Below are 27,613 nucleotides of genomic sequence, written 5' to 3' on the forward strand. Positions count from 1 at the left end.
TACTTCCTTTGTGTTTTACTGAGACCAGTAGAAAGGCAACGGTCTGGTGCTCTCTCCATCAATACCACTGCAAATTAACTGAACAACCACAGAGAGAAAGATCTGGAGAGAGAGAAAGACAGAGAGAGAGAGAAGGAGCTTCATCCGAGCAGCACCAGCTTTCACTTTACATTCAATCGTAAAGGATTTAGAAGAGAAAAAAAAACACCTTCATAGTATGACAACAATGATACAGAACAACACTATGGTACAAACTGACAGGACAATGCAGAACAGATCAAACCATACTAATACCATGTCATGCATCATAACGGAGGGCTAGAGACCAGAAACAATAGACAAATTCACACCACAAGACTTCCGGAGACAATTGCACATCATTCATTTCTTCTAAATTTGTGTGAATAGCCCAATTCATGTTGGCTCTGGTAACAATCTTGCACACAAAGAGAGAGTGATGCTGTAAACCAGAAAATCTGAGATGTGCTGGCTTCAGCAAATGAGTTGTAAAGTGCAGACTGAACGGACAACAACAATGGCTGGACAGAACACACACACACACACAGACAACCATGACCATCGCTCAACGACAAGCTACAATACACCAAAGCTCTCTTCTCCGATTTGCACTTTCTCTCCTCGCTGCTAATGTCACAGACAAAATCTCACTGGCATTAAAACTACAGCATAGATCCTCCTAACTGACCAGTGTTCACCTCATCCGTGATCAAGCCAGTAGCAAAACAAGACAGACACGTGACACACTGTACTCAACCCCTCTGGCCTCCACTACACACACCGACTCATGCACACACACTCCACATACATATGCACAGAATTAATGTGTTTGCATTTTTAAGGCAACCGGAGAAAAGTTTCTGTGGCTTATTCTGGCCTAAGGTCTGCAACAGATATACACCATCTCACATGAATTCCACCATTTTGTCATTTCCCTCCTCCCCTCTTCTCTCTCATCATTCTCTTCTCACATACAGTGTGATCACAGGGCTAGCTAAGATTACAAGCAGCACAAGGCTTCTCTTTTGTTCAGCTTGCTGTATATGTGTGTGAATGCCATGCCTGTCCTCTTGACGTTGCAGACCCACTTGTGCTTTTTAATTGCGTTCTGTGTATGTACGGCTGACCAGCATAATAAGAGTTACAGCTCACTTTTTTTTTTCATTTATTAGCGACTAAACTGGGGTGTGAAGGAGTGTGTCTGTGTATGTGTGTATGCGTGTGTTCTCTGTTGCATATTTGTGACAGTCCTTGAATGTATAAAATAATGGCTGTGTGCAAAATTTTTGCATTTTCTGAATCTGCGAAAGTGAAGGACGCAAGAGTGCTGTGTATGCACAATATCTAAGCGATACATCTGGATAGTCTATTGCTCTGCTGAAAATGAGTTGGATAATTTAGTAGTTGTGAAACCGCACGGGAGATGGTATGTATCTGTGCCTCAAAGCTAAACACAGCACACAGTCAGTAACATGCAGAGTATTGTCATTCTGCTACCTTGCTGTCTCTCTAGGTTCACTTATCATCTACAATCTCTTCAAAATCAGGATAAAACTCCTTATGTTGATGCAGTGTTTAAATAATGTACCTACAGTGCCTAAAAAAAACAATCTCTTAAAAATAAATATGGATCTGACATCTAAATAATAACAAAAATCCTCTCTATGCACATATAAACTCTGTTATTTGGTATGCCTTTGTCAACCTTTTCAACTACATAATGTGATTGTAATATAAATATATCATACATGGATAACAAAAGCTGTTTCTTTACAAAACCATATAAAACCTGAAATTAAATTTTTGCATGTGTTGATGTTGCCTCAGACACAGACCTGGTGTCAGTTTTCCCACCTGGTGCCCTAATCATAAAATAGGAGAAGATGCAAAACTGACCTCCGATCAGTGACTGTGGCAAACTCAGCAGGGTGTCCCGCCATAATGTGTTATGATGGTTGATGACATTTCCGCAGCCGATAGAAGATTGAGGGTATTTGTGGGAGGAGTGACAGTGAACTTGACCTTAGCTGACCCTGTCCCAACAAATGTGAACTCTGACCTCTAACCTCTCACCCTGCTGGCCTCAACTAGTTCACAGTTTCCAGTCCCAGGATCAGTTACAACAGGCTGTGGCCAGATGTTTCACGCCTGGCCTCTGACCCCAGGACTGTCAAAACAAACTAAAACAAGCTATTATTCTGTCAGTCTCAATGGCTTCCTCTCTATCTCTCCTTCATCTGAGGTGAACACTGAGGTGAATGCCTGACTGACATTGCTTTTCACATATCCGTTCACCTCTCCAGTCTGTTACAACTGGAGCAGAGATGAAGGAGAAGAGACAGAGAGAGGAGGTCACTTGAGACTTCTAAGCTCCATATATCCCAGATCTGTAATTGGCTTGAATTCCCCATTGGCGTCCAATCAGAGGAAAGGGTTAGGGGTCGGGGGTAGACCTCTCAGCGTGCCAGTGTGGTGATCAGACTGGCACACATTTCAAAGAAGTCCATGGTGTGTGATCCCTGACGTGGGGTGAGCAGGGGCGAGCTACCGGACAGGGACCCAGGGAGAGAGGAGCTGAGCTGGGGCAGATCCATAGCAGGGCTTGCTGAGTCGATACTCAGTCTGGGTCTGTGGAGACCAGCCGTGGAGCCGGACCTCTGGGGGGTGGACGAACCCGATTTAAAGCCCACCGCCTCGATGATGTCATCTGGGGCAATATGAGCAGAGGAAAGTAGCATCAGCATTCAACAGCAGAGCGGTTAATAAAGTTATACAAGTTAAATCAAACATAACCCCTATAACATGAACATCAGTTCTTCAAAGAACAGCCACACTGCAGGACCAAGGGGTTTTTCAACTGAAGCAGACGACCAAAGTGATACATTTAGATGATCTGCGGTTGCCTGTGGGGTCTTGTCATATTGTTGTCACCTACCATCAATGCTCTTGAAGTCGAGGAGGTAGGATCTGTTGTCCACCTGGTAGAGCTGCAGACTCATCTTCACCAGGTTGCCAGTCACTGGGTTCTTCCTCCGCACACGCAGGTGGTATGGGTTCACCACCTGCAAACAAAAGTCACAGACACACATTCGTATGCATATGCATATGTATATGTGTGTGTGTTGCGGTTGAATGGCAGACAGTCCATATCCTATTACCTTCCAGTCAAAGCTGAGTTGTCTCATAGCCCGGTACACTTCAGCCATGATGTCATAGGGCCTGCTCTGACTCCTGATGCCCAGGTGCCACTTGGCCTTCTTCACTGCCAGGGGTTTGGGCCGGGTGGTGTTTAGAGCATCCAGAGGACAGCGGGCCTTGGGACTGTCAGCCAGGAGCGGAGGCATCCTCTCTGGGTGGGGTTTGATCCCAGGGGGCAGCGGCATGCCCTCCTCCATAAAGGAGCCCTGGGGAGGACTGGAGGCCAGGTAGAACTCACTGGCCTGGGTCATGATGCGCCGGTTGTCTATGATGAGGTGGTAGGCTACCGCTAGCTGGTCCTGGAAGGACGGAGGGAGGATGGGAAGTAAACAGAAGAGTAAGTGAGGGTAATTCAAACTAAGGATTAAGATGGAAATGGTACTAATTGTACAATTAAATTCAATGAGCTTTTATTGGCATGACATACATGTGTACATATGGCCAAAACACACAACAACAAAACAACAAATACAACAAATGTCGGACAAAATTATATAAGAAAAATTGTGTAAATACAAATATATGTACATATTTGTATATATACTATTAATATTATTACTAATATGTACAAAGGCTTTAATTTTCACATAAATAAATGTTCATTTTGCTGCTCTATTGCTAATTGGTATGACACAATACTATAATTCAACCAATACCCAGTTCAGAAATTTACATTTGCTGTGTTGGGTAAATCTTTCCTGGGAAAAATCTCTGGCACACAAGAAGTTATTCGTTTCACGTTTCTGGCAGCGTCAACATCAGTTTGTTTGGAATAAACAGAAGACGAACTGGGTAGTTAACATGACCAGCGATAGCCACCATGGCTGAACAGACAAAGAAAAGGTCAGTACCTACAGAAACTCAAACTTTATCAACAGAAAATTCAAGGAAAAAGGCGTCACAGCACTGGGAAGTGCAGCGCAAAAACATCACAGTAATACCAGATTATCACCAGATGTCCCCAAAATAAAAACAAACAAGAATCTTACAACCACCACAATTTGATGAACAGAGAATAGGCTAATTTGTTCCTCAACAGATCAGAAATATGGGTTGAGTGTACCTGTGGATCACCGCTGTAGAGGCTGGACATGACCTCAGACTCGGTGCTTTCAAACTTCTCACACACCTCCCTGACGGCCTCCTCATCCAGGACTGTAGCATCGTATGACGGATCCTCGGGGAACAGGTAGCCTGGCAGGTCCTGCTTAAACCACTCATGCTCCCTGACAGAGGATGGGAGAATCAGTCGACTCAAGATGCAATCACTGTCAAGTCATCACTCAAAACTATGAAACCAAACCCAGGTTTGAGTTGATTCATTTCAAAACATCATGCGTTGTTTATCTTTGTGTGAAAGTGAAAAATCTATTTTTTTATAAAGAACTTGTCAATGTAATCAATGATTCTCAGGAGTACTCCTCACTCTTACACCGTCATCATTTGTTCAGTCCAAATCTGCAGACTTTGTTTTATTATCTGTGGCAATGCAGAAAATTCTAATGGAAATTCTATGGAATTTACAGTATTTTTGAAATCACTGGCAAACATAAAAGGTTTATTAAATTAAAAAAAAGTTAATTATTAAAAAAAAGAGAGAAAAGAAAAGACTGCAGATTCCGTTAGGGCCAGTTGACCCAGCAGAGAGGGGTCAGTACCTGATGTCTTTGATGGTGGCTCTCTTCAGAGGGTCCACTTGCAGCATGAGCATCAGCAGCGAGGCCACGGAGCGGGTCAGGTACTCTGGGATGTAGAAAACCCCTCCTCTGATCTTCTTAAACAGCGTGGGGACGTGCTCGTCGTCAAAGGGCAGGGTGCCACACAGCAAGGCGTACAGGATCACCCCACAGCTCCAGATGTCCACCTCTGGGCCTGCGTACAGCCTGGCAGCATGACGACAGGATTGGAAACAAATGAAAGATCCATACAAAATGCAGAAGTCTTGTATGCGAAAACAGACATGCAGAAATGGAGATATACATGCTCACACACACACACACCTTCCTGAGATGACCTCTGGAGCAGCGTAGTTGGGTGAGCCGCAGCTCGTCCTCAGGAACTCCCCATCTGACATCATGTTTGACAGTCCTGTAGGCCAAACACAGGGCAAGGACACAATATTAGCATATTGTTACTATCATTCCTTTGATGTAAGGTAAAATGAAAATGGCCAGAGAGTCGGGCGCAGTCACACAGTGTGGCAGAGCGAGGGTAAGAGTTAGGCGCTGTGGGCATGAATGATATCTTTATCCTTCTTTACCCGCCAAGTCTCTAAGCCCCAAACACAAAGCTCATCTAATTGGATGAGCCTGTCTCTGCCTGCCAGGGCCTCAGCCATAGGCTAAACACCAGACGCTCTCCAACGTCCCGACCTTCCCCTTTATCTCTGATCCCCCTTTTCCTCAACAATCTGTCTCGCTGTTCACCAGTGTCTGTTGCTCTCAGCCAAAACATTTCTCCCGCTGTGCCCCCCTGCCTGCCCCCCTCCTTCCCTCCCTATCAGATGACACTGGGCCTCAAGGCTTCCTGCCAGAGTTGATATGAGACCCGCCTGTTGCTAGGAGACCTCTCTCCACCCCACACGCCCCGCTGGGTACAAGGGCCTTCGTATATTTCTGAAAACCTTTCACTGTTTCGTGGCCATATTGCATCAGGCGCTATCTCTTAAACAATCAGTTAGAATAATTACTGTGCAACTGATAAGGAACTGCATTCAGTGAGCGATTTGCTCTAATTTAATCAGCAGGTTGGCTAACAGGTAAATTATTGTGATTTTCACACTTTCCCATAAGTGTATAATTAATAGGTGGGATGCCATGCCTTCTAGCTCTGCAGCAATTTGCCACTTGGCTCCATTCAAACTTTGCATTTACTTTGTGTATTCCACTCAACCTCTGCCCCGATCTCTGCCTCTTCCTCTTTCTCATTCGCACCCCTGAATATATTCCGTTTCTCTATGCTATCTCTCGTCTCTAATTCTCTCACATTTCTCAATGTCTGCCAAGCCAGTCTTCTCTCCCTCCCTCTACCTGTAACACCCATCCCTCCCTGCTCTCTGGGGATCCTACCAAAGTCGGCTATCTTGGCGTTCTTGCTGGCATCCAGCAGGACGTTCTCGGGTTTGAGGTCTCTGTGGACCACCATGTGTCTGTGGCAGTAGTCTACTGCTGAGATAATCTGCTGGAAAAGACGGCGAGCTTCTGTGTCCTCCACCTGAAAGAGACATTAGACAATATGAACGGACAGTATAATATGACAGAGCAATGGGGTGTGGTTGCGGTCGGTAGGATTTTGTGGACTGGCGTAATAGAATATCATTCTACAGCAACTATTAATTGCTCCAGTAGCTGCTCTGTGGCCAACAGCAGATGACTGTGGTTGTACTGGGCATTTCTCTGATCTGAACGTGTGTAATTGTATGAAATTATGTGAAGCGGGGTGTTGCTGAAAACGGGTATATGTGCTCAGTCAGCTTTCCCTAAATAAATACAATTTTTAAAAAACTAACACCACAAAATACAAATAGTAGCATGTAGTAGCACGTAGATCACTGCCAAAATCAACGTAACACCAACATAAAGTGTCTTAACAGGCCACCACAAGCTGCAAAGCTTCCAATACCAAAAAATCCCTCAGTTGGTGTTTTGCTGATGGTGGTAGAATACACGATCTCAGCCACTGCTCCACAACTGCCATAATACTTCAGTTGGGTTGAATTCTGGTGACTGAGCCAAACATGCCATATGGATGGGTTGCATCATTTTTGTGGATTGGGTAACCACTGGTACCCAGTGGTTGGGGACTCAAATCAACAACTGAATCAACAGATTAAATGTCTTACCCGTCCATGTTTGCAGATATAGTCAAACAGCTCGCCTCCAGACACATACTCCATCACCATGAAGAAATCTGTGGGAGTACTTATCACCTGGTACCTTGAACACACACACATACACACAAGTTTGGATTATTACATTTGTGAGGACATTCCACTGAATTACTGTACATTCATTAGCCTGTAACCCTTTACATCCTATCCCTAACTTTAATCCTAACTGAAAACCATTTTAGGAAGTCAGCACCCATCCCCAAACTCACAGTTATTGAGGGAACTGAGATTGATTTGGTGGAGAACTACAAATATTTGGGTATTGTGTTTGATAATAGGTTGTGCTTTCAGGCTAATGCAGATGCCATTTCTAAGAAGGTACAACAACATCTTTACTTCTTGAGAAAAATGAATTCTTTTAATGTGTGCACCAAAATGATGACTCTGTTCTACAGAACTTTTATTGAGTCGGTGCTGTCTTTTTGTATTGTGGCGTGGTTTGGGAACCTGAATCTGGCCAATAAGAATAGGCTTGGTCGGCTTGTCAGAGTGGCCAGTAAAGTTATTGGGGTGAACCAAGCACAGCTCTCTGACCTTTACGATCGGCAGGTCGTAAGGAAGGCCCATGCCATATTGGACTGTACTGACCACCCCCTGCAGAGGGAGTTTGAGCTTCTACCTTCAGGTAGAAGATATAGAGTTCCAACTCAGAGGACTAAAAAATTCAAAGACTCTTTTGTTTACACTGCAATTAGAAGGCTGAATTTGCACAAATGATTGTACTAAGCACTTTCTGCACTCAGCAATTTGGCAATTTGGCAATTTGTCGTCTTTTGTCTTCACATGAAGTGATCTTGCACTGTACTGTATTGTATTGTTGTCTCTGTGTCCTGTCTGGTATGTTGTCTTTCATGTTGTATTTTATGATGGATTGAATGTGTTTTTAATACCTGGCTACAACTAAATTTCCCCTAGTGGGATAATAAAATTTGACTTGACTTGACTTGACCTTTATCAATGTATGGACTTTTTCTCATCTCTACCCTTGTGATGACATGTGGCCCTTTCTATCCTTATGAGGAACCAAATGCCTTCACAAGGATATAAATACATCAACACATGCACACAGGCACAAAGCCACAAATAGGTAAGGCTAGGCTGTGATATATGTTTTAGACGAGACAGACCTGATGGAAGAGGAGGAGGGTGCTTTTTTATGTGAGAGACGACATCAAATGTGAACGTGTGGTTTACAATGCGGGTAACACGTTAGAATATGTTGGGATAAAAATAATCTTGTCCCAACAAATGTCTTTTAACATCATAGGTGTCTATAGGCCCCCTTCTGCAGATGACACTTTCTATGATCAACTCACAGAAGTCTTGAAAGAGTGCAATCTCAACAAAGAATTATTACTTATGGGTGATTTTAATGTGAACTGGGAGGATAAATCTAAGAGGAAAAAACTAAAAAGGATCACAGAGAAATTCCACCTAGAACAACTAGTAAAAGGCCCAACTAGGATTGCAAAATGCTCCAGTACACAAATTGATCTGATATTTACTAACAAACCAGAAAGAATAACTAAAAGTTATAATTGAATCACTGGCTTATCAGATCCTTCAGTGCATACCCTGAGCTAAGCAAGAAGAACTTGTCAGTGAAATTAACAGCTTGAACTGGGATGATGTACTGTCCTCTGACGATCTGGACTATGGCTGTGATACTTTTACTCACAGAATCAACTCTGTGAGGGAAAGATTTAATGTGAGGGTCCAGATAAAATCTAACAATAAAAATAATTTACCCTGGTTTAATGAAAACCTGTGGAAGCTGATGAAATCTAGAGATGCTGCACTAAGGAAGGCAATTAAAACTAGAAGAGACACTGACATGCTGATTTATAAAGGTTTAAGGAACAAAGTTATCCAAGAGCTAAGATTAGCTAAATCTCGTTTTTATCTCAATATATTGAACTAGTCCATGCCCGGGGATGCGCGCGCCACAACTACGTGCAGACTTCTGGGGGAAATGGAAATGGAAAAATCAGCTCCGTCAGTCCCTGCCTATGCCAATGCTCAATGCCCATGTGCAGTTTGAGATTGATTGGCCAACCCGTTGAGGAGCAAAATGGATGCAGACAGACAGACAGACGGACGGACAGACAGAGTTTTCCTCATTCTATAGTAGGATAGTAGGATGAGGCAAAAGGCAACAGTAAATTGATCTGGAAAAACATCGATAATCTCACAAGGAGGGACCAACATTTTTTAGGAGATTTTAAACTCAAAGTACAGGGAGAGTTAATTGAAGATCATCTTGCTGTTGCTTCTGTCTTTAATAATTTTTTTCTTGAGTCTGTATATGAGCTAGGAAAGAAATTTACAAAAAGGAAACTGGATATTGTTCCTATAGATGCTACAGGCCAGGTTTTCGAGCTGGTAGAGACTAATGAGTCACAAGTAAACAAAATCATCAGCTCCTTAAAAAGCTCCAAAAGTAGAGATGCTTTCCAATTTGACACTATGTTTGTTAAATCACACAAAGACTCCCCCCATTGCTCATTTAATGAACTTGTCTTTTAAACAGCTCCTTTCCTGATGACTGGAAATGTGCCATTGTCACGCCTATTTTTAAATCTGGAGACCGCCTTGAAGCCAGTAACTATAGACCAATAAGTATACTGCCAGTACTTTCAAAGGTTATCATTGAACAACTGACAACATTTCTTAATACAAGCAATTTTGGTCTACATCATATGCAGTTTGGCTTTAGAGCAAATCAATCCACCGAAACTGCTACCTTGCACTTAATAGAGCAAATTAAATCAAGGCTCGATAAAGGAGGAGTAGTTGGTACTGTATTTTTAGATCTGCGTAAAGCATTCGATACAGTCAATCATGATGTTTTAATATCGAAACTCTCTAAATTTAACTTCTCATCTAGAGCACTGGCATGGATGTCTTCTTATTTATCTAATAGGATGCAATGTGTTAAAGTTTGTGACGCACTGTCCAGTAACATGAAGTGCACAATGGGTTTCCACAAGGGTCAGTGTTAGGTCCCCTATTATTTAGTCTATATATTAATGATCTCCCTCAACAGTGTCATGATGTAGAACTGCAAATGTATGCAGATGACACTGTTGTTTACACACATGCAAAAACAGCTGAGTTAGCAGCTGCCAAGCCAGCAATTGCGTTGGATATTCTCATCAAAGGTGAAAGGATTGACATAGTCACTGATTTTAAATATCTTGGCATGATACTGGATCCAAATTTGAACTTTAAGAAACATGTTAAAGTACAACTTAGCAAATTTTAGGCATATTAGAAACTGTCTCTCTCTGGACGCAGCCAAGATATTTATGCATGCTATGACTCTTTCCCATATGTCTTATTGCATTACATGTTGGGGGCAGGCTGGTGAAACAGCCATAAGACCTCTTGAGTCCTTATACAAACAAACTCTAAAAACTCTGGACAAAAAGCCAATGCATTTCCATCACTGTAGGGTACTGGAGAAATACAATTGACTGAGCTTTGAGAATTTTAGATTATTTTCAAATTTGTGCCTGGTTTATCAAATTTTAAATGGTTTGGCCCCTCCTCCACTACGTGACTTTGTGTATACTCGCTCAGTGGATTCTATTAGATCGTCCAGAATATCCTCTATATGAGATTGCACCACACCATTTCGCCGCACTGCATTTGGGCAATCAGCTTTCTCTGTAAAAGCCACTAATCAGTGGAACACCCTGCCTGACGATGTGAGGAGCTGCAGCTCTATCAGCACTTTCAAAACCAACTTAAAAAGTCTGTTAAAAGCTGCTCAGCTCTGTACTCACTGACTTTGATATTCTATCTTATGGTCTTCATGACTTGCTTTTTTTTTTTAGCATACATTTGTGATGTGCTTTTGTGTGTAGTTTTGTATTTCGTGTCTTGTGTGTTCTTTTTGTATGTTGTTTTTACTCTGTACTGTTTGTTATTGTGCTGTTTCTTTGCTTTGACCTGCCAAGGGACTACAGATGCGAATTAGCTTGCAGCTATAATCTGGTACGGTGTATCAAATGGTGAGATTTATGTTTGAACTGTACATTGTCCCTTTTAAATAAATAAATAAAATAAATAAAAAATATGGCTGTTGAGCATATGCAATATTTTCATAAAGGTCAGATATATTAAAATGCAGGCACAATCTCATGAATGGTTGCTCCTGGGAGGTTCTGCACTTCATCACAATCTGTTCACAAGCTTCAGCCCTGTCATGCTAAGTGTAGCACAACACGGCTGGCGCGGTGGATGAAATACACACACACACACACACACACACACACACAAATCACAATCTCTCTCTTGCTTTCTTTCTCTCTCTCTCACACACACACACACACACACACACGCACAGAGTTTCAAGGAGATACAAACAGTGAGAGCACTTGAGGGAAATTCAAAGACATTTGTTCTGTTTCATTCCCTCTCTTCCTGCTTTCACAAACAGAGCGAATGTATCACTCAGTGGCAGCTTTGCTCAGTTCCACCCTAAAGCCTTGAGCCGTCTGTGTATGAGTGCAAGCGGACTGTGTATGCGCCTATAATGAGTGTGTGTGTGTCTGTGTGTGTGTGCAACAGTGTGTTTCCCAGTGCTCCAGTCCTGCTCTGATAGTAGACGCTCACAGCCTGAGAGCTCACATATCTGCCATAGCTCACAGTGTGACAGTGGGCTAACCCTAACCCCGGCCTAAAAATAACACAAAGATTGTTGAGAGACACAGAGAGAGACACAGACTGACAAGGAGAAAGGGAAAGAGACGTGGTAAAGAAAGAGAAAGAGAAATAGACAGAGAGAGAGAGAGCAGACAGGGTCAAAGAAAAGGCAGAGAGGAGACAAGACACAGGATTTAGCCATGCAGGAATTACTGCAACTTCTATCCACTTAACTGGAGATTTGTGCTAACCAGAACAGATTCCTCTATCTAACTCCAGGCCTGTGTGTGTGTGTGTGTGTGTGTGTGTGTTCACCCTCCTGGGAGCCCTGTGGGCATGCTCAGTATAGCGCAGCTGTAGTAAACAAACACAGGGACGAGCAGAGCATGCCACAGCACAAAGCGAACACGACGTAGCACAAGGCTCACAACACAACAGCTATCACACAACATCAGCTATCTCTTGATGTAGGATATCAGCACCGAGAGCCTCAAATCTGACAGAGGGACGTGACGTCTCTCTCCACTTACAGCTTGATGATGTGTGGGTGTCTGAACAGTTTGAGATTCTGGATCTCCCGTTTAATCTTCCCCACGACATCCAGACTGCGGATCTTCTGCCTGTTCAGGATCTTCACAGCCACTTTATGGCCCGTCAGCTGATGCTCCCCGACTAAAAACAAAAGAATACAGATATGAAGCAGATACAGCGTGCAGAGATTAAACACACATAGGGGCTTTTACACACAGGCAAAAGACATATGCATGCCCAGAAGAGAGGGGGAACAAATGAAAAAGGGAGGGATGGAGAGAGAGAGAGACTAATGGATTCAGGTTTGATTTGGAGACCTGTTGCATATAGCAGACTATAACATGCCAGTGAATAAAATCTGGCTGACCCCTTTTTTCCATCTGAGGGGTTTGGGCCTAATGTAGCCTTGTTTGTTTCCACTCAGTGAGCGAGCTGGTTGTTCCAGAGTCCCAGAGCGAGAGCTGCAAGCTGTTCTCTCCCTGCCTGCCTGGGACTGTCTAGCCACATTGTTATTACTGCAGCCAAACACTATCACAGCTAGACTGCAAAGGCATCGGTGATAGTGGTAAATAAAGAGGTGGGTGAACTAGAACCTCCAGTAGGGGATAATCCTAAACCTGCCATTATAAACAAAAATCAATTCGATTTTCATAAAAGCACTAGCCCTAATTTGTTTTTTCAACCTTATAAGACCCAGTTTTTGCATGGTTTACCTCAGTTTTATACTACTCACTATGATGTACACCAGTGGTTCTCAACGTGGGGTCCGGGAACCACCAGGGGTCCTTGAGGGGGTACCAGGGGGTCCCCAGCAAATTGATTAATTGTTCAACTTCACCATTTCTTGATTTACAAGAAGTTAAGAAGTTAACACAATTAGAGAATGTAGAAGAATTACTATTTTGATCATAGTTTCACTGTTATCTCTCTACCTACAATACAGATTCTGGACAAAGTCATGTGTAATAGGCCTACAAATATTCTCATATTTGGCTCCGAGAGACAAAATCTCATCAGATGGGGGTCCGTGGCTCTAATGTGGACTAAATTTGGGGTCCTTGATATGAAAAAGGTTGAGAATCACTGATGTACACTATGGTTTTACCTCATAAAGATTTATGCCAGCCTAAAAATGTGGGTAAAGTGAGTTTTTAAGTGGGTTTACCCGCCACTACTACATCCCTGAAGCTGCGCATAAGAAAGAGGCGGGGTGAGAATGGAGTTAAAATCCCACAAGGTCATGCAGACAGCCCGAAAACTGTCGCTGAGCAAACTGAAATGAGAGCATGACATGCTACTCTGGGCAAACTTTACGCCCGTGTGGCTCGTGCCAGAGTTTGTAGGCGCATACCACTTGCTGGCAATGAGATAACATATCGGACTACACCATGTTGTTAATAATATTTCAGTTAAGAAATTACAGTTAGCGGCGGGTTTCGGCCAGCCTATACTCTTCATATATGTCCTTTACGGCAAACAGGACTGTAAAAATCTAATACACGACCAAGTAATAACTGGCTACACGACAATAACGCAAGTATGCCTGTCTAGCTACTTGCAGCCATTGTCCCCCAGGTAATTATACCTCTCATTGCTGATAAGAGAGAGGTATAGATATGCTTCGGTGAAAGAATTTGCCTTTCAAGCTGCCAGATTCTCAAACTACATGTACGCCCCAAATCCATTCTGTTGCTAGCGTTATGCACACAGCTACGCAGCTTGCGTACTGACCACCGGCAAGTTCAACACTGTCGGGGAGGGAGGGGTGAAGGTACAGCGATTTGTTCGCATTATCCCGAGTACAAGGCACAAACGTACACATTCTGCACGACGTGAAACAAAAACATGACTTAACTCTTTACTTTCCCGAAGGTGCCCACTCCGAGCGTGTCGCCGAGGATGTAATGGCCGATCTTTACCCTGCCTTCGTGTTTCTGTTGCCGCTCTGCCATCTTCTCCGTTACCGACGGCTGGGCTCGCTCGGTGTGGTGGGTGTGCTGCCTGCCTGCCCGTGGGGCGCACGGAGGGGCGGGGCACTTCTCTCACACAGCGAGAGGCCACCGACGAAAGCTTCAGGCTCGACCCCGAAGGACACACGCTGTCAGGTTTATAAGGAATACCGTTTTACCTCAAGGGGGAAAATGGAGTAGCGTTTCGCTGGCGTAGCATATAGCCTACTTTGCATGCCCGGATTATCCCGCTAGAGCCTCAGGCAGGTTCAGTGGCCCCCTGCGTTGCCATCGACACTGTACAATATGCCTCTGCCCCGTCCACCGTCCCAGTCAAGATAGGTTAGGCAAACGATAGAGATTAGGCTACTTAATGTAAAACTACTGAATATATGGCCGAGATATGCAAAGGGCAACACAGGGTCAATTTACAATGACATTTTACATGTTTATCTACGATACAAGGAGCTTTCAGGGCCCTTGTGTCCCTCATGCCCTGTTGGTAATCCAGACATGCTGCTTTGCTACTTACTTATTTGATTCTAAAACAATGTATCTTTTTTTGTGACAATGTTAAATGCCTGTTCAGCCCTACAATGCAGTGCCAAAAGACAGGTGTATCTTTTTCTGACTGTGCGGTAATGAGTAATGTGTGAGGTAATAAAAACATCCTTCCATTTTCAGAATAGGCTATCAGAAACATTGCAAATCAAATGCTATTGCTGACACTTGGATTACACATTAGATGCATGTCACTATGTTACACAGTCAAATAGCATACTAAGGTGAATAGTTGCAAAACATCATGGAAATATTGATGGGAGACCAAGGACTGACTTAGCCTAGTTAGAGTATAGCTTAGTTCCTACTGTGAATGTAGATGAACACACATGCTAGATTAGTTTTGGCATTACATAGTCCACAGTGGAAAGGCCGTGCATAGCCTTGGCACAACAGAGCATGTTTTCACAATATCTTAAGTGGGTCACAGTCACAAATGTTGGTCAGTGATACTGTTTGCGTCCCGCCTGGGGTTATGGTGGTTGGTACAACACCCTACTGAGAAAATTAGCCTAGTGTCTGTGGCAATAAAGGTTTTTCTGTTGTGTTGGTCCTAGTTTTTACCAGAATAGTCCTTAATATTGAAAAAAGGCGCTCTACCTTTAAAGGCATAGTTTTTGGTAAAGCATCACATAATATCGTCCACTGACTTGCAAATACCCATGACACCCTGGAAAGGAATAAGCGGGTAAAGAAAGTGTATGAATTGATGGATGAATTAATGGATGAATGGGTTTATTAATGGATGGATGACTTGCAAATAAGAGTGAGTTGTTCATATTTTCACCACTAGATGGCAGAGAGAGCTTAGTTTATCAGCATACACTATCACCCAAGGAAAGGCTTCCCCTGGACAGTGCACACAGTACATACTTAATCCCTCTCTGAAACTGCAAAGCAATATTAGAGCTGGTGTGTGAACTTTCTCCAAACAAAGACAGTGGCGTTGAATGAGGAAGCATGTAGTCCTGTTGATGATTATGAACAGGCTAGATGTGTATGACGCCAACATGTTTTGAAAGGCTCCACAGGGCCAAATTGTGCTGAGTAGCCTATGAGGTCAAAATATAACACATGACTGCATAGTAGTTAATTAGGCCTACAATATTTATATGCTAAACAAATCACCACACATGCCTCTATTTATGTGTCGCCTAGCAACCACGGCGTTGAGCTACTGTTCAAGAACTACATCGCAACATATTGTTAATTAAAAGTAAGATATTTATTGAACATTTGTTTTTTCTTTTTTAATACAATGCTGTGTTACCATGTCTTAGAAGCAACAAGCCACAAGAAACCTTCTGCTTCACAGTGAGCTGCGCAGCGTCTAAACCTCTCAGCTTCTCTAATCACTGTAAAGCACGGCCTCTTGTGGCTTATTGCTTAATAAAATAATTGGCAGGGGACCAGAAAGTCTAATGTCGAATCTTGTTTTTTCATTCTTCTTTCTTTCTTTCTTTTTTCTTTTAGACAACAGCCAACAGTGTTGCCTACACTTGAGCAAATACTATGGGGGTATAAGCATCAGACAAAGACATTGTAAAGCCAACATAACTAGCTACAGTTTTCACAGCTCGTTTATTATTACTTTCTGAGATCGTGTTTATGTATTGTTTGAGTTCACTGACCACGAGCAATGAAATTCGTTTTTTATTGGTAAATTTGCATTTGTGAATATGAAATTCAGCTATTAATACAATTAAGCTGATTAATAAAAAATTACTCTCTACCTTCTTATCCTGTTCAATAAACCCAAATAACACATTTTCCCACGAAAGTGAAAAGTGAGTAAAGATGATCAATTATTAAAAAAAAGATTTCCCCCCCTAGATTCGTTGTGCATGGGCAATGGCAAAATAAATGTAAAACAGTTTCACTATGATCTTGGCAAAATACACAATTAATATAAATGTAATTTTTAGTATTATATAACTTTATTATATTATTCTGAATGACACATCTTCACCTTATTTGTAGGCTAATTCAGTATTTATGGTGCAAAAGCCATGCTTTCTTGCAGCATATTTTGTTACAATAGGAAGTGATATAAGGTATTGTCAAAAAAAGGCAGAAATGTCAACAAAAAAAAAAAAAAAAAGGCGAATCCAAGGCACTCTTCATATGATTAAAACGCTTTAAGCAAAGGCTAGTTCGTGGTCGAACAGATCAAATCAAGCCAATATGATATAAGGCATTGTTTCAGGATCCTGTTGAACAGGAGTACGGATAGCTTTATTAGGGTGCAGAGAAAAGCACATCTTTCCTATTGCTGTGAATATTGAAGCATCAGTCCGAACCCCTCCGGTGCGCCTGTCATACCGCGCGTAACCGCTAGGCGCGCTGTAGAGCCGCGCTCCCCAGTCCGCCTACTGGTCCCCAGTCTGAGAAAGTTTTCCATGGAGGGATGGAGGTGATTACCCTCCGCTAGCAGAGGGAAGAGGGCTGAGCCTTGAAGCTGTTGAGGGAACTTGAAGAGCAGGGGGAGGAGGAGAGGAAGGATTGATATAACAAGAGCGGCTCTCGGTGCGGAGAGCTATTCTCACTCACTTCAAGCCTTTGAACCGAGACTGAAAAGGGGGAGCGGGCTTTCCATTCATTACGTGCGCAAACAACTTTTATTCCTTGTATCAGTGGCGCGGGTCGACTGTTGTGAAGACTATTTAGTAAAGCAGAAAATATTTAGTTTTTATTTTTTCTGAAAGTGAAATACGAGTCAACGGGACATCGGCTGATCTGCAACTTTACGAGACCTCTGAGTTGGGAAGTTTGTTTCCCATAGAATTGCATGACATTTCTGCGCTGGCTGCTCCTTTTACGGACTGAGAACCTGATAGAGCTTCTTCACCTACCGCGTTGGTGTGGGATTTTGTACTAAAAAAAGGGGAGTTCTCAAATGCAAAAGTATATGTATGAGAAAGCGATGGCCCAAGAGACAAGGAACGGAGGAACCTCTACGTTAAATAACAACAATGGTATTGACAACAGCAAGAAGAAACTGCTAATAGCGCTAGATATCTTCTGTCTTCTTCTTGGTAAGTAAACATTTTATTTTCTCTTACAAATTGAATTGTTAATTGATCGTTTTAATCTTTCAGAACACCTGATTTGAACTACACTGAAATTGCACAAAAAAAGTTACAATGTTATTGTTTTAGATACATTTAACACTGGATTGACACTAAAACGACCAGAAGCAATAAATAAATTAAACTGAACCCGCGCTTTCTAATGATTGGCAATAAAAAGGCTTATCGTTTTAAAAGTATTGCCTGTTATCTGTACCACAGGGCAACATAATCTGCAACATCCCCTTATCATGCAGTACAACACACCACCCCACGCCGGGGAAGCACGGAACAAAACATTGGCTCCGCTGAATATTTATTATGTTGTCATGCAAGGCTTTGGCATTGTAATAAGCCATACCTTGCTCATACCAAGTCATCTCATTAACATGATCACACCGTGAAACAATTGAGGTGAAATGTGGATTAACATAGATTTACAATAAAGAAAAACGTTGTAAATCAGCGGGCACAACTTTGAAATTCTGCTGAATGAATGATAAGCTTATTGTCACTGTCAGCTGGGACAGCAACACAGAAACGTTGGTATCACATAATATATTGATCATTTCAGAATCCATTGAACGTCACAGGGGCCTATCACTCGGTCCCTCTGCTGCCAGCGTGCCTGGGGCAGAAATGTTTTGAAGTGCTGTAACCTGCCCGTTTTACTGCCCTTTAAATAGCTCATGACCCCCCTCCGGTGTCCCCATAACCCCGTTCCTCTGCCCCTACCACCCCGAGGTGCCTTTCCAGATAGAGCTTTCCATACACAGAGATGCGACGTGCCTGGAGGAAAAATCCGATTGTAATTAAGGTATTGATTTATAGGAGGAAAAACTAATTAAAATTGTCACTCAAGTAGAGGCGGTGACACCGGTCTTTACTGTTCTGATTTGCTCCAACAGGCAACTCTCTTTGTGATGTAGAGTTTGTGTGTTAGTCTTAACTTGTTATTCTGTAAGCGTCCCTTCCAGATTCAGAGTGCAGTGTGTGTGTATGTGTGCCTGTGCGTGTCACTTTGAAAGCTGGTTTGCTTTTGGCTTTGTCACTGTAGCCCAGTCCTTAGTTCCTCGCTCCAGCAGCCCCCTCTCTCTCTTTTCCCTGTTTTCGCTCCCTCTTTCTCTCACTCAGAGAAGGATTATGGGAGTCGAGCTCAACTTCTACGCATTCTCTCCCAGAACCTTGCAAATCCCTGGCCAGCTGCCCCTGATCACTCCACATCAGATTACTCTCTCTCTCTCTCTTTCTCTCTAGCCCTCTTTCTCCCTCTCTGTCCAGGGGAATGCATGAAATAATTGCTTAAGCATGTGTTGTGGCAGGGGAATGCCTCTCCCTTCTAAGAGAGAGAGAGAGGGAGAGAGAGAGAGAGAGAGAGAGGAGCGGGACCCGTGGCTGACCAGGCTTTAGGGGAGCAGGTGGGAGCCACACTAACAGCTTTATTGGGAAACTGAAGCATCACAGTAGTAACGAACATGCTATAGCGCCACACAAGAGCAGTCTTTTATTGTTCAGGATGTTAGCAAATGGGACAGCTTAACTCCACATTCTCCATAAGTGCAGTGTAGTAGAAGCAGATTGGCCTGGCAGACACAGACAAAGTTTTCCAGTGGGTTTATATTGGTTTGCTTATTAAAGAACCTCAGACAGAGATACACTGTTTCATCTGCACTCATATAAACGTAGACAAGCTTTGAGTCCATGTGGAGTGAATTTCCTGCGTAAACCAACTTCCTTCACTGGTAAAGCTCCGGGCTTGGGTCTTCTTTGCCATTCAAAGGGAACACACACACACACTTGTGCATGTAAGCACACACATAAACACACACACACAAACGGTCACACAAATTCTCCTTTGTCATGCTAAACACAGTCTGGCTGCCCATTGATGATTGGTTGGCCCACTTTAGTGGTTTGGGGGGTGGATGTGGGGGGTTGCAGGGGGTCGGGGTGGAGGAGGTGGGGGGGAGGTGTTGTAGTGAGGGAGGGAGAAAGAACAGGAGAAAGGAGGGTTATCAGGGGGTCCCGAATGAAGAAAGAGGAATGTGGGTGTGTGGAGGACTTGCAGGAAGAATGCCTGATCTTGAATGGGCTTTGTTCTGTGTGTGTATCCGACAGAGAGAGAGAGAGAGGGAGAGCGACAGACAGCGAGAGACAGTGTACACTATACAGCCAGTTAATGCATAAATATCCCATTACCTTTAATTAGTTCCTATCTGCCAGCTGGTGCCACACACACACACACACACACACACACACACACACACTACTGTGGTGCCAGTGGTGACACCTTTCTATAGGTTGTCCCTCCAGTCACACACACAGCATTCGTCTTGAGAGACCCTCAGGCGCTGCTAATGACTCTGTATGCACAAAAACCATCTGAGGCCATCTGTAATCATATATACACACACACACACACACACACACCAACACACACACACACACACACAAACATAAACAGATCCCTGTCAGCCCCTCCTTTTATTGCTAATGATACATTGAACACAGCTGAATCCGAATGGTGATGAGTAGAGCACACACACACACACACACACACACACACACACACACACACACACACAGACCTAGTGCTCTAGTGCTGAAACCAGAGAGTGGTTACAGTGTATGATTTTGGCAGCTCGGCATAAGCATCATCTGCTGATTTCACTTTGGCTCGGGTTCCACTGTTACTGAGCAGCAGAGATGATTTAGCAATGCTGTAAAGAGCACGCACAAACACCATAAATACACAAAGTAGGCCGCAGGCTGGGGAATAACATTCTTCTCTTTTTCTCTTTGCTCACATGCTCACATTTACATGCATTGTGCAATGGCCTGCTATCATCCAGTTTTAAATGGATGTTTGTTGTGGAAATACATGATGGAGAGACGCCCACTTGACCTTTCAGGAAACCATACCTCTAAAAGTAGCCTCACCTAAGCCCTGATTATCTTTTACACAATGCAAAAAAGATTATGTGTGTTGTGTGCCTGCGTGCATACATTACTGTGCGAGAGAAAACGAGGGAGGGACTACAGTAGCTGGGTTTGGAAGTCATTCAAGGTTTGAGCCGCAGGGTCCTTTTTGCAGAATATAAACATGGATTGTCCAGGACTAACTCTCTCTCCTGTTGGCTGGTTTGAAAGCAAGATGCATTAGAAGGCCTCTGTGGGTGTTGCTATAGTGACCAATTTCTCTTTTTACCAGACATGAGATGACCTATGTGATATCAGCAGTAGAGCTGAATGTGTGTTTTTTTGTATGAGTACCTCAGAACATGATCCAAGTTCACTAAAAGCCAATTTCCATCAGCATCTCACATTTCTAGCTATCTGTTCTGATCTGTGAGCCAGTCAGGTGTTCGGTGACGTGAGTTTCCATGAGAGATAGAGGAGTAGATTGTTATTGGCAGTGGAGAGAAGTGTAACCTTTATGGCCCAGGGGAATCAGCTTCATAACCGGCCCTATAGCATTAACCCTATATGGCTACAGCCCACTCTCTGCCTCCCCATTAGCTGCTATAGTATTACAGCAGTCAGTCACACAGCCCTTCATTAAAGCTGCAGAGGTTTAACCTCTACCTCTCCAGCCATCAGCCACTTCAATCCTGAGCCGCTCTACAAATATTTTCCAGAATTTCTCAAATTCTTCATCTGGCAGCAGTGCAGTGCCCAAAGACTCTTGATGTGACATCTGGTGCAATTTTCTGAGTGAGTGAACGAGGGGGCATGGTGTGTGTGTGTGTATAGCGGAGCTCAGGAAAGGGTGGGAAACGGAAAGGTAGTGTCGGTCGGAGGTAGGTGTGGTTGTGAAATGAAATCCTGTCCATTTTTTTGCCCCACAGCCCATTTCCATTCTTCCCCTCTCCTTCCCTCCCTCCCTCTTCCTTTTCTACTCGAACCCGTCATTCACTCTTCCTACCTAGTTCCGCAGTAATGGTGGGTCTAACAGCAAGAGGGTGAGAGAGAGCGGGTAGATTAGAGGGACAGGACGGAAAGACTAAAAGGAGGAGAAGTTAGTTTAGAGGTTAAGTTTAGTTATAGGCGAGTACACTCCAATATGTAGTGTGATACGCCAGAGGCATCACATTTGACTCCGTAGTGAGCATTTGTAAACCTACCCTTCAGAAATTCATCTTCCTGACGTACTGCAGAGCAGCAGTGTTTGCCAACTGAGTGTCTGGTAGAAGACTATAATCTAACTAACTGTGAGTGGGAGGCCCTCACACATGAACCCAAACACAGGCTTGTGTCCAAAACAGTTAACCTTAATCTCAGGCCAAATTCTCTCAGGGCTTCTGAATGACTCAAGTCTATCTGTTTGGAGCGGACTGCAGAGAGGAGAAGTGTTTCAACAACTGTACTGGTCTTGGGGCTAAGTGGGAAAAACATGGCAGTGTACACACTAGTCCTCTGCTTGCTTGATTATCTCTGACTAAACCTAAACATCTATTTTTTGTTGCTTTATTTTTAGTCAGTCATGATGTTTGCCATGTCAACCTTTACTAATTTGGCAGTTTCTGCTGTCAGCGGATTATAAAATGGTAAGAATAGATAAGTTTGCAATGCTAACAAGCATAAAGAGACCTGTGCATCTATCAAAGAGAGCTGCTGAAGTTGTTTGCAATCTCTATGCACGTGTTTCAGTCCCACTGCTCATGCTGTTTGTCAGTCTTCTGTTTGGCATAAGGTCAGAGGTCAGGCAGAACATAGACTCATATAGGACAACATGCCTGCAGTGCTCTCTCTATGACATTTACTATACACACACACACACACACACACAGCCAAGGGCTCAATGCAGACATTAAATGCACATGCAGAGAGGAACATCCATCTCAACATTCAATTCTTGACAATAAGTTACCTCAGCTGAACTGACGAGCCTATAGAGGGTCAATATGCGTGTGGTATTTATGGTTTGATTACATCACTGTATGCCTTTCTGTTATCAGTGGCTTTAGGGGGTTGCCTATAGTGAGCTGTGATCTGTGTTTATGTTATGGCTGCAGGACGAGGCGAGGCTGATGCTGCCATTGTGTGTTCTTTAGAAGGTGAAGAGTGTCCTCTGGCAGAAGAGCATCGCTGTATTATATAATGAGATAAAGATCAGTGGATGTACATGACAACAGCTTTGGCCATAGGGCAACCAGTCTGAATCTGCATTTTTTTGTGTATGTTTCTAGTTTCTGTGTTTGTCCTGATGGTAAGCTGTGGTGGCATCGTGGCCAGACTGGTGTGTGTGTGTGTGTGTAGCATTTGCAGCCTGTCAGTGTGACATGTGGCTGGTTTCTTTGGCCACTGGTGCTCGAGTTAAATGACAAACCCCTGGGGTTTCTGTCTGTGTAGGGCTGTGATTAGAGGTGTGTGGGTGTGAGCGTGTGCATGTGTGTCCCGTGGGGTTTATGAGGGAGAGGCAGTGCCCAGAGCTGTCATTAGACGGGCTCGATGGCCTAAGGGTGAAAGACTGTGTGTATGCATGTGCGGCGTTTATGCCTGCATGTGTGTGTGGGTAGCATGTGTGAGGCATCTGTGGCCAGATTTGTATGTGTGTGTGTTTGTGTATGTGTCCCATGTGGTTCCCGTGGGCATGCTGTAGGCATAGGTATAGAAACCAGACACACTCATTTCTTTTAACTTTTTTGCTGTTTCTGTCCCGTTCAACAGTTTAACTGCACAAAACACAAAGACTAAACTTAGACAATGGATGAACAACAGCCTCTAGTTTACAGTTAGACAACAACAGTGTAGTAAAGCTCCCGTCTCTCCTCTCTGTCTGTCCTCTCCTGTCTCTCCTCTCCTGTCTCTCCTCCCTGTCTCTCCTCTCCTGTCTCTCATCCATGATTACAACCCTCTCAGGTAAACACCCACTAACTGCTTATTTAGATAAATCTGGATTACTGGGCTGGACCCTCCCATAAACTTTTGTTAGCAGTAATTCTTGCATGTGTTCAAGCCTGTGTGTGTGTGTGTGTGTGTGTGTGTGTGTTTTCAGTGGGTGTTCTGTGTGTGGGCATGGAGACCATTCATAAACATCTGATTGGCCATTACGCCCACGGAAATAAGACGTTTGAGATTATCTCACTCTTCTGCTATCATCTCGGCCACAATTTTCTTATTTTTTCTCCAACTCTCCATCTCTTCAGGATCATAATGAATTAGTTCCTGGTCACTACATAGTTTTAATACATGTAGCTTTACTAGTCAGCATGGGATCAGGATCCACATAAAGAACAGAATACAGTGTAGCCAGGCCTCCTTGCTCTCTGTGAAATGCTACTAGCCCTTTAATGTAAATGAGAGTGAAGGCAGCAGATGATCAGATACAGTGGTGCTTCATAATAGCCAGCTGGCCGAGAGCTGCAGGCCTCATTACATCTCACTGTCACCACACTGTCCTTTACTGGGCCTCTTCTCTGCTGTTACACGGGCCCCTCTGTCTGTCACTCTTTCTTTCTATCTGCCCACTACAATTATGTGTGTGTGTGTGCGAGCATGTATGTGTGTGTGTGTGTGTGTCCAGAGACGGGGGGTTGGGGGTCAGGGAGATTTCACTGTTTCGGGGAACAATGCTCCTTTTGATGCATCTCAGCGCTCTTTGTTTCGTTAACGAGGACTAATAGGCCAACAGCAGACAGAAGGAGGATGGGAAAGAGTGAATGAGGGAGAGATGAGAGAGCGCAGACTTTCTTTTTGGACTCTAGTGGCCTGTTGATTATCTGTCAGTGGTTTACGGCTATTGCTGCTGCTAGCAGTATTGTTAGTTGCATTGTTGACTGGATTGTAGGCTGTAGTGCTTATCACCTCAGCTGTGGCCAGCGCTGTGCAGTAATCGGCTCAGCATCTTTATTGGCCGAGGCCTTATCTGTGCTGCAGCCACTGAGGCCTATCCTGTTTACATACAGAGAGCGGGCCGGGCTGAAGAGGCTCCCTGCACCGCTGGGAAACAATAAGCACAGCATTCACACCGTAGCTCCACTTTAACACCTATTGTCTTCATCTGCACAGACAAACAGTATAGACACACACACACACACACACACACACACATGCACACACACACACACACTCCATGAGGTGTGCAGAGGTGAGCAGGAGTAGATGAAGAGAAGGACTGAATGAAGAAGAGAGGAATGCAGTGTAAGAAGTATAGCAGTGCATTATCGTGACATAGGCGTCAGGTTTCAAAGACACCACAGCCCTCTTCTCCACAGCCAGGCTTTTGTCCCAGGGGGTAATAATGCCATTATGGCAACAACAGAGGAACGCCCAGCCAGCCAGCCAACCAACTAGCCAAATAGCCTGATCTGGCCCCTGGGCACTGCTCAAGTTTCCCTCTATCGGAGCAGCTGTGCGCCTGTCCTCCCCCATCAGCTCACAGCGCAGGCAAGCATTAGGAATGTCTTCATGAGTTGTAACTGATATTTTTGGAGACACATTACAAATATCCTCTTGCCTCCTCTACTTTCTAATGTGGATGAGAACTGATTTTCCACAAAACAATGTTGAATCCACCTTCTCTTCAAATGTGCCTATAAGAGAGACTTGCCAACAGCAACACGGGGCCAGCAGCTATGAGCCCCTCATTCAGAGGCTGCCCTTGCAGGTGCCTGTTGGTAAAAGGCCCCTAGAGTGTGTCCCAACAGATGCCTGTGTGTAAAAAGGCATTTATTCCTGTGAATAAAATCTCTCTGAGTAAGCACATGCTTCAGCCCGCGGCCCCCCGGTCGCTGGGGCATTCACACACAGGGGGAAAAAGGACAGGGATTCACTCTGTGCACCGCTCTGCTGACCTCAGCCACTTCTGTGTGTGTGTATGTGTGTGTGTGTTTGTGTCTGTTTGTGTGTTTGTGTTTGTGTGTGCGCATGTGAGTGTTTTGTGCATGTGTGAGAGAGCCATCAGCAGCTCGTAGAAACAAAGCACTGATATCTAGTGCAGAACACATCTGTATGTGTGTGTGTGTGTGTGTGCGAATGTATGTTTCCTAAACAGTTGCTTTTGGGTCATGGATAAAGCCTGGGTGGTGGTTAGGAGCTGACTTTGTTTATTTGGATTGCCAGAGCATTTTTAAGGCTTTTTGTGGTTGACAACTTAGAAATGTTTGGAAACTAGTGCACTGAAGTTGCCAATAGAACCACAGTAATCCACTTCCACACCCACATAGCCACACACGGGCACACACACACACACACACACACACACATAATAGCCAGTGTTACATTGACATCTGTGCCCTGGTCTTCTATGCTACAGTCCAATCCTGGTGCGATGTCACATCCCTGACCCTTGACCTATGGCCCCTTAGGCTACTGCCAGGGTCTGTCATGCACCCCTGCTTACCCATGCACGCTCTTCCCAAGTTCCTGGAAGGCCACACATACTTAAGGCACATGGCAACCACTAAAGTTAACTGTGTGAGTATGTAGTTTTGGACATGCGACAAGTTTCATAACATCTAAGGCATCTGCTTGGCCTGCCATATTTAAAACCCCAGCGGTCACATGGTGTTTTATTTGAATGGCCAAGAGCGTGTGAGTGCCCTCTGGGTGTCCTGGGGTTAAGGCACAGAGAAGATATTTCCCACTTTGACACCCTGCTAACCCTAAAGGTTAAGATTTATATTAAGACAAGCTATTTTGCTGAGGATGAGATGACAAGCAAATCCGGGGAAGCTACCGCTACCTCTGAAGTAAATGTTTGTTAAGATTTATTACCATATATTATTCTTTGTCAGACATAATGCCTTGTAATGTACAAAATCTCCATGGAAATCTCTCTAACTTTATATACCCATAGGCTTTTCCTGTTTCCGTTGAGCCTGCTTCCCGCTCACCTACCTGCACACAATTTAGCAGAACAATGTCCCCCTGCAAATGGACCTGGCACTCAGCCACTCATTCTCTCTGGTCCCCCCTTCTTATCACACACACACACACACACAGAAACAACACATACTCAACACACACATATATACAACATACAATTGCACTGTAATTTGTAGCTGGCAATGGGACTTGATCTATATGAATGGATTATGGTTTGGGTGTTGCTTAGACTGGAATATACAGTAGATTACCCCCATACCCGTAACACACACATACACACATACACACAAACTTAAATGCTTATTAGAAACAACCAGCAGATGGGTCCTCCTTATGCAAGTAATGGAACAAAGATACACTCTCACTCAATCTCTCTATCTCCCTCTCTCTCTCTCTCACACAGACACACACATATTAAATAACCACGACACAACACACATACATACCTTTTAGCCATGTAGGCCACATTAGAGTATCCTTTAGCGATGTAGGTTATGTGAGAGGGTGTGTGTGGATGTGGAGACCTGACATGAGAGAAATATGTCAAGAGTTTCCCCCAAGAGACTGGGATTGGCCTGAAATAGAACAGTGAGCGTAATGGATCCATACACATTAACCAGGTCTCTCTGTCTTAACAACACACACTCACACACACACACACGCTCACTCACTCACAGACACCTGGGTGTATCACAGGATAGCCAGGGAGGATCAGGTTGCAGCACAGTTTGTGGTGGGAAATGTATGTTGCTTGAGATGCATTGTTTGTTATGTAAAGGGCCTAAAAGACTCTAATACATTTCTATACATTCTGTACGTGTGTGATTGTGTCAGAAGCCCTGCCAAGTTAGACAATCCCGTGCAAACAAACCTGGCTTAGTCGGTCACTAAGATAACACACACACATATATACACAAACT

General features: G+C 43.8%; 2 protein-coding genes across 3 annotated transcripts in view; one reads left to right on the top strand and one right to left on the bottom strand.

Moving 5' to 3' along the window:
* Positions 1-1,380: 1,380 nt before the first annotated feature.
* On the bottom strand, positions 1,381-14,242 carry prkaa2 (protein kinase, AMP-activated, alpha 2 catalytic subunit). The gene is made up of 10 exons (XM_071895557.2): positions 14,142-14,242; positions 12,286-12,427; positions 7,058-7,151; positions 6,285-6,429; positions 5,217-5,304; positions 4,875-5,099; positions 4,280-4,442; positions 3,177-3,515; positions 2,954-3,080; positions 1,381-2,725 (listed from the first exon to the last, which is right to left on the bottom strand). The coding sequence occupies exons 1-10, from the start codon at positions 14,236-14,238 to the stop codon at positions 2,475-2,477; spliced, it is 1,671 nt and encodes a 556-aa protein (XP_071751658.1). The 5' UTR covers positions 14,239-14,242; the 3' UTR covers positions 1,381-2,474.
* Positions 14,243-17,267: 3,025 nt separating this feature from the next.
* The window catches only part of plpp3 (phospholipid phosphatase 3), a 31,779-nt gene continuing 21,433 nt past the window's right edge, over positions 17,268-27,613 (top strand). For both annotated transcript variants that reach the window (XM_071895546.2, XM_071895545.2), the window contains exon 1: positions 17,268-17,831. In XM_071895546.2, coding sequence (XP_071751647.1) covers positions 17,693-17,831 — 139 coding nt within the window. In that variant the 5' untranslated portion in view covers positions 17,268-17,692. The remainder of the gene's footprint in view (positions 17,832-27,613) is intronic.

The sequence above is a fragment of the Centroberyx gerrardi genome, chromosome 9, assembly GCF_048128805.1.
Source record: "Centroberyx gerrardi isolate f3 chromosome 9, fCenGer3.hap1.cur.20231027, whole genome shotgun sequence".
Taxonomy (NCBI): domain Eukaryota; kingdom Metazoa; phylum Chordata; class Actinopteri; order Beryciformes; family Berycidae; genus Centroberyx; species Centroberyx gerrardi.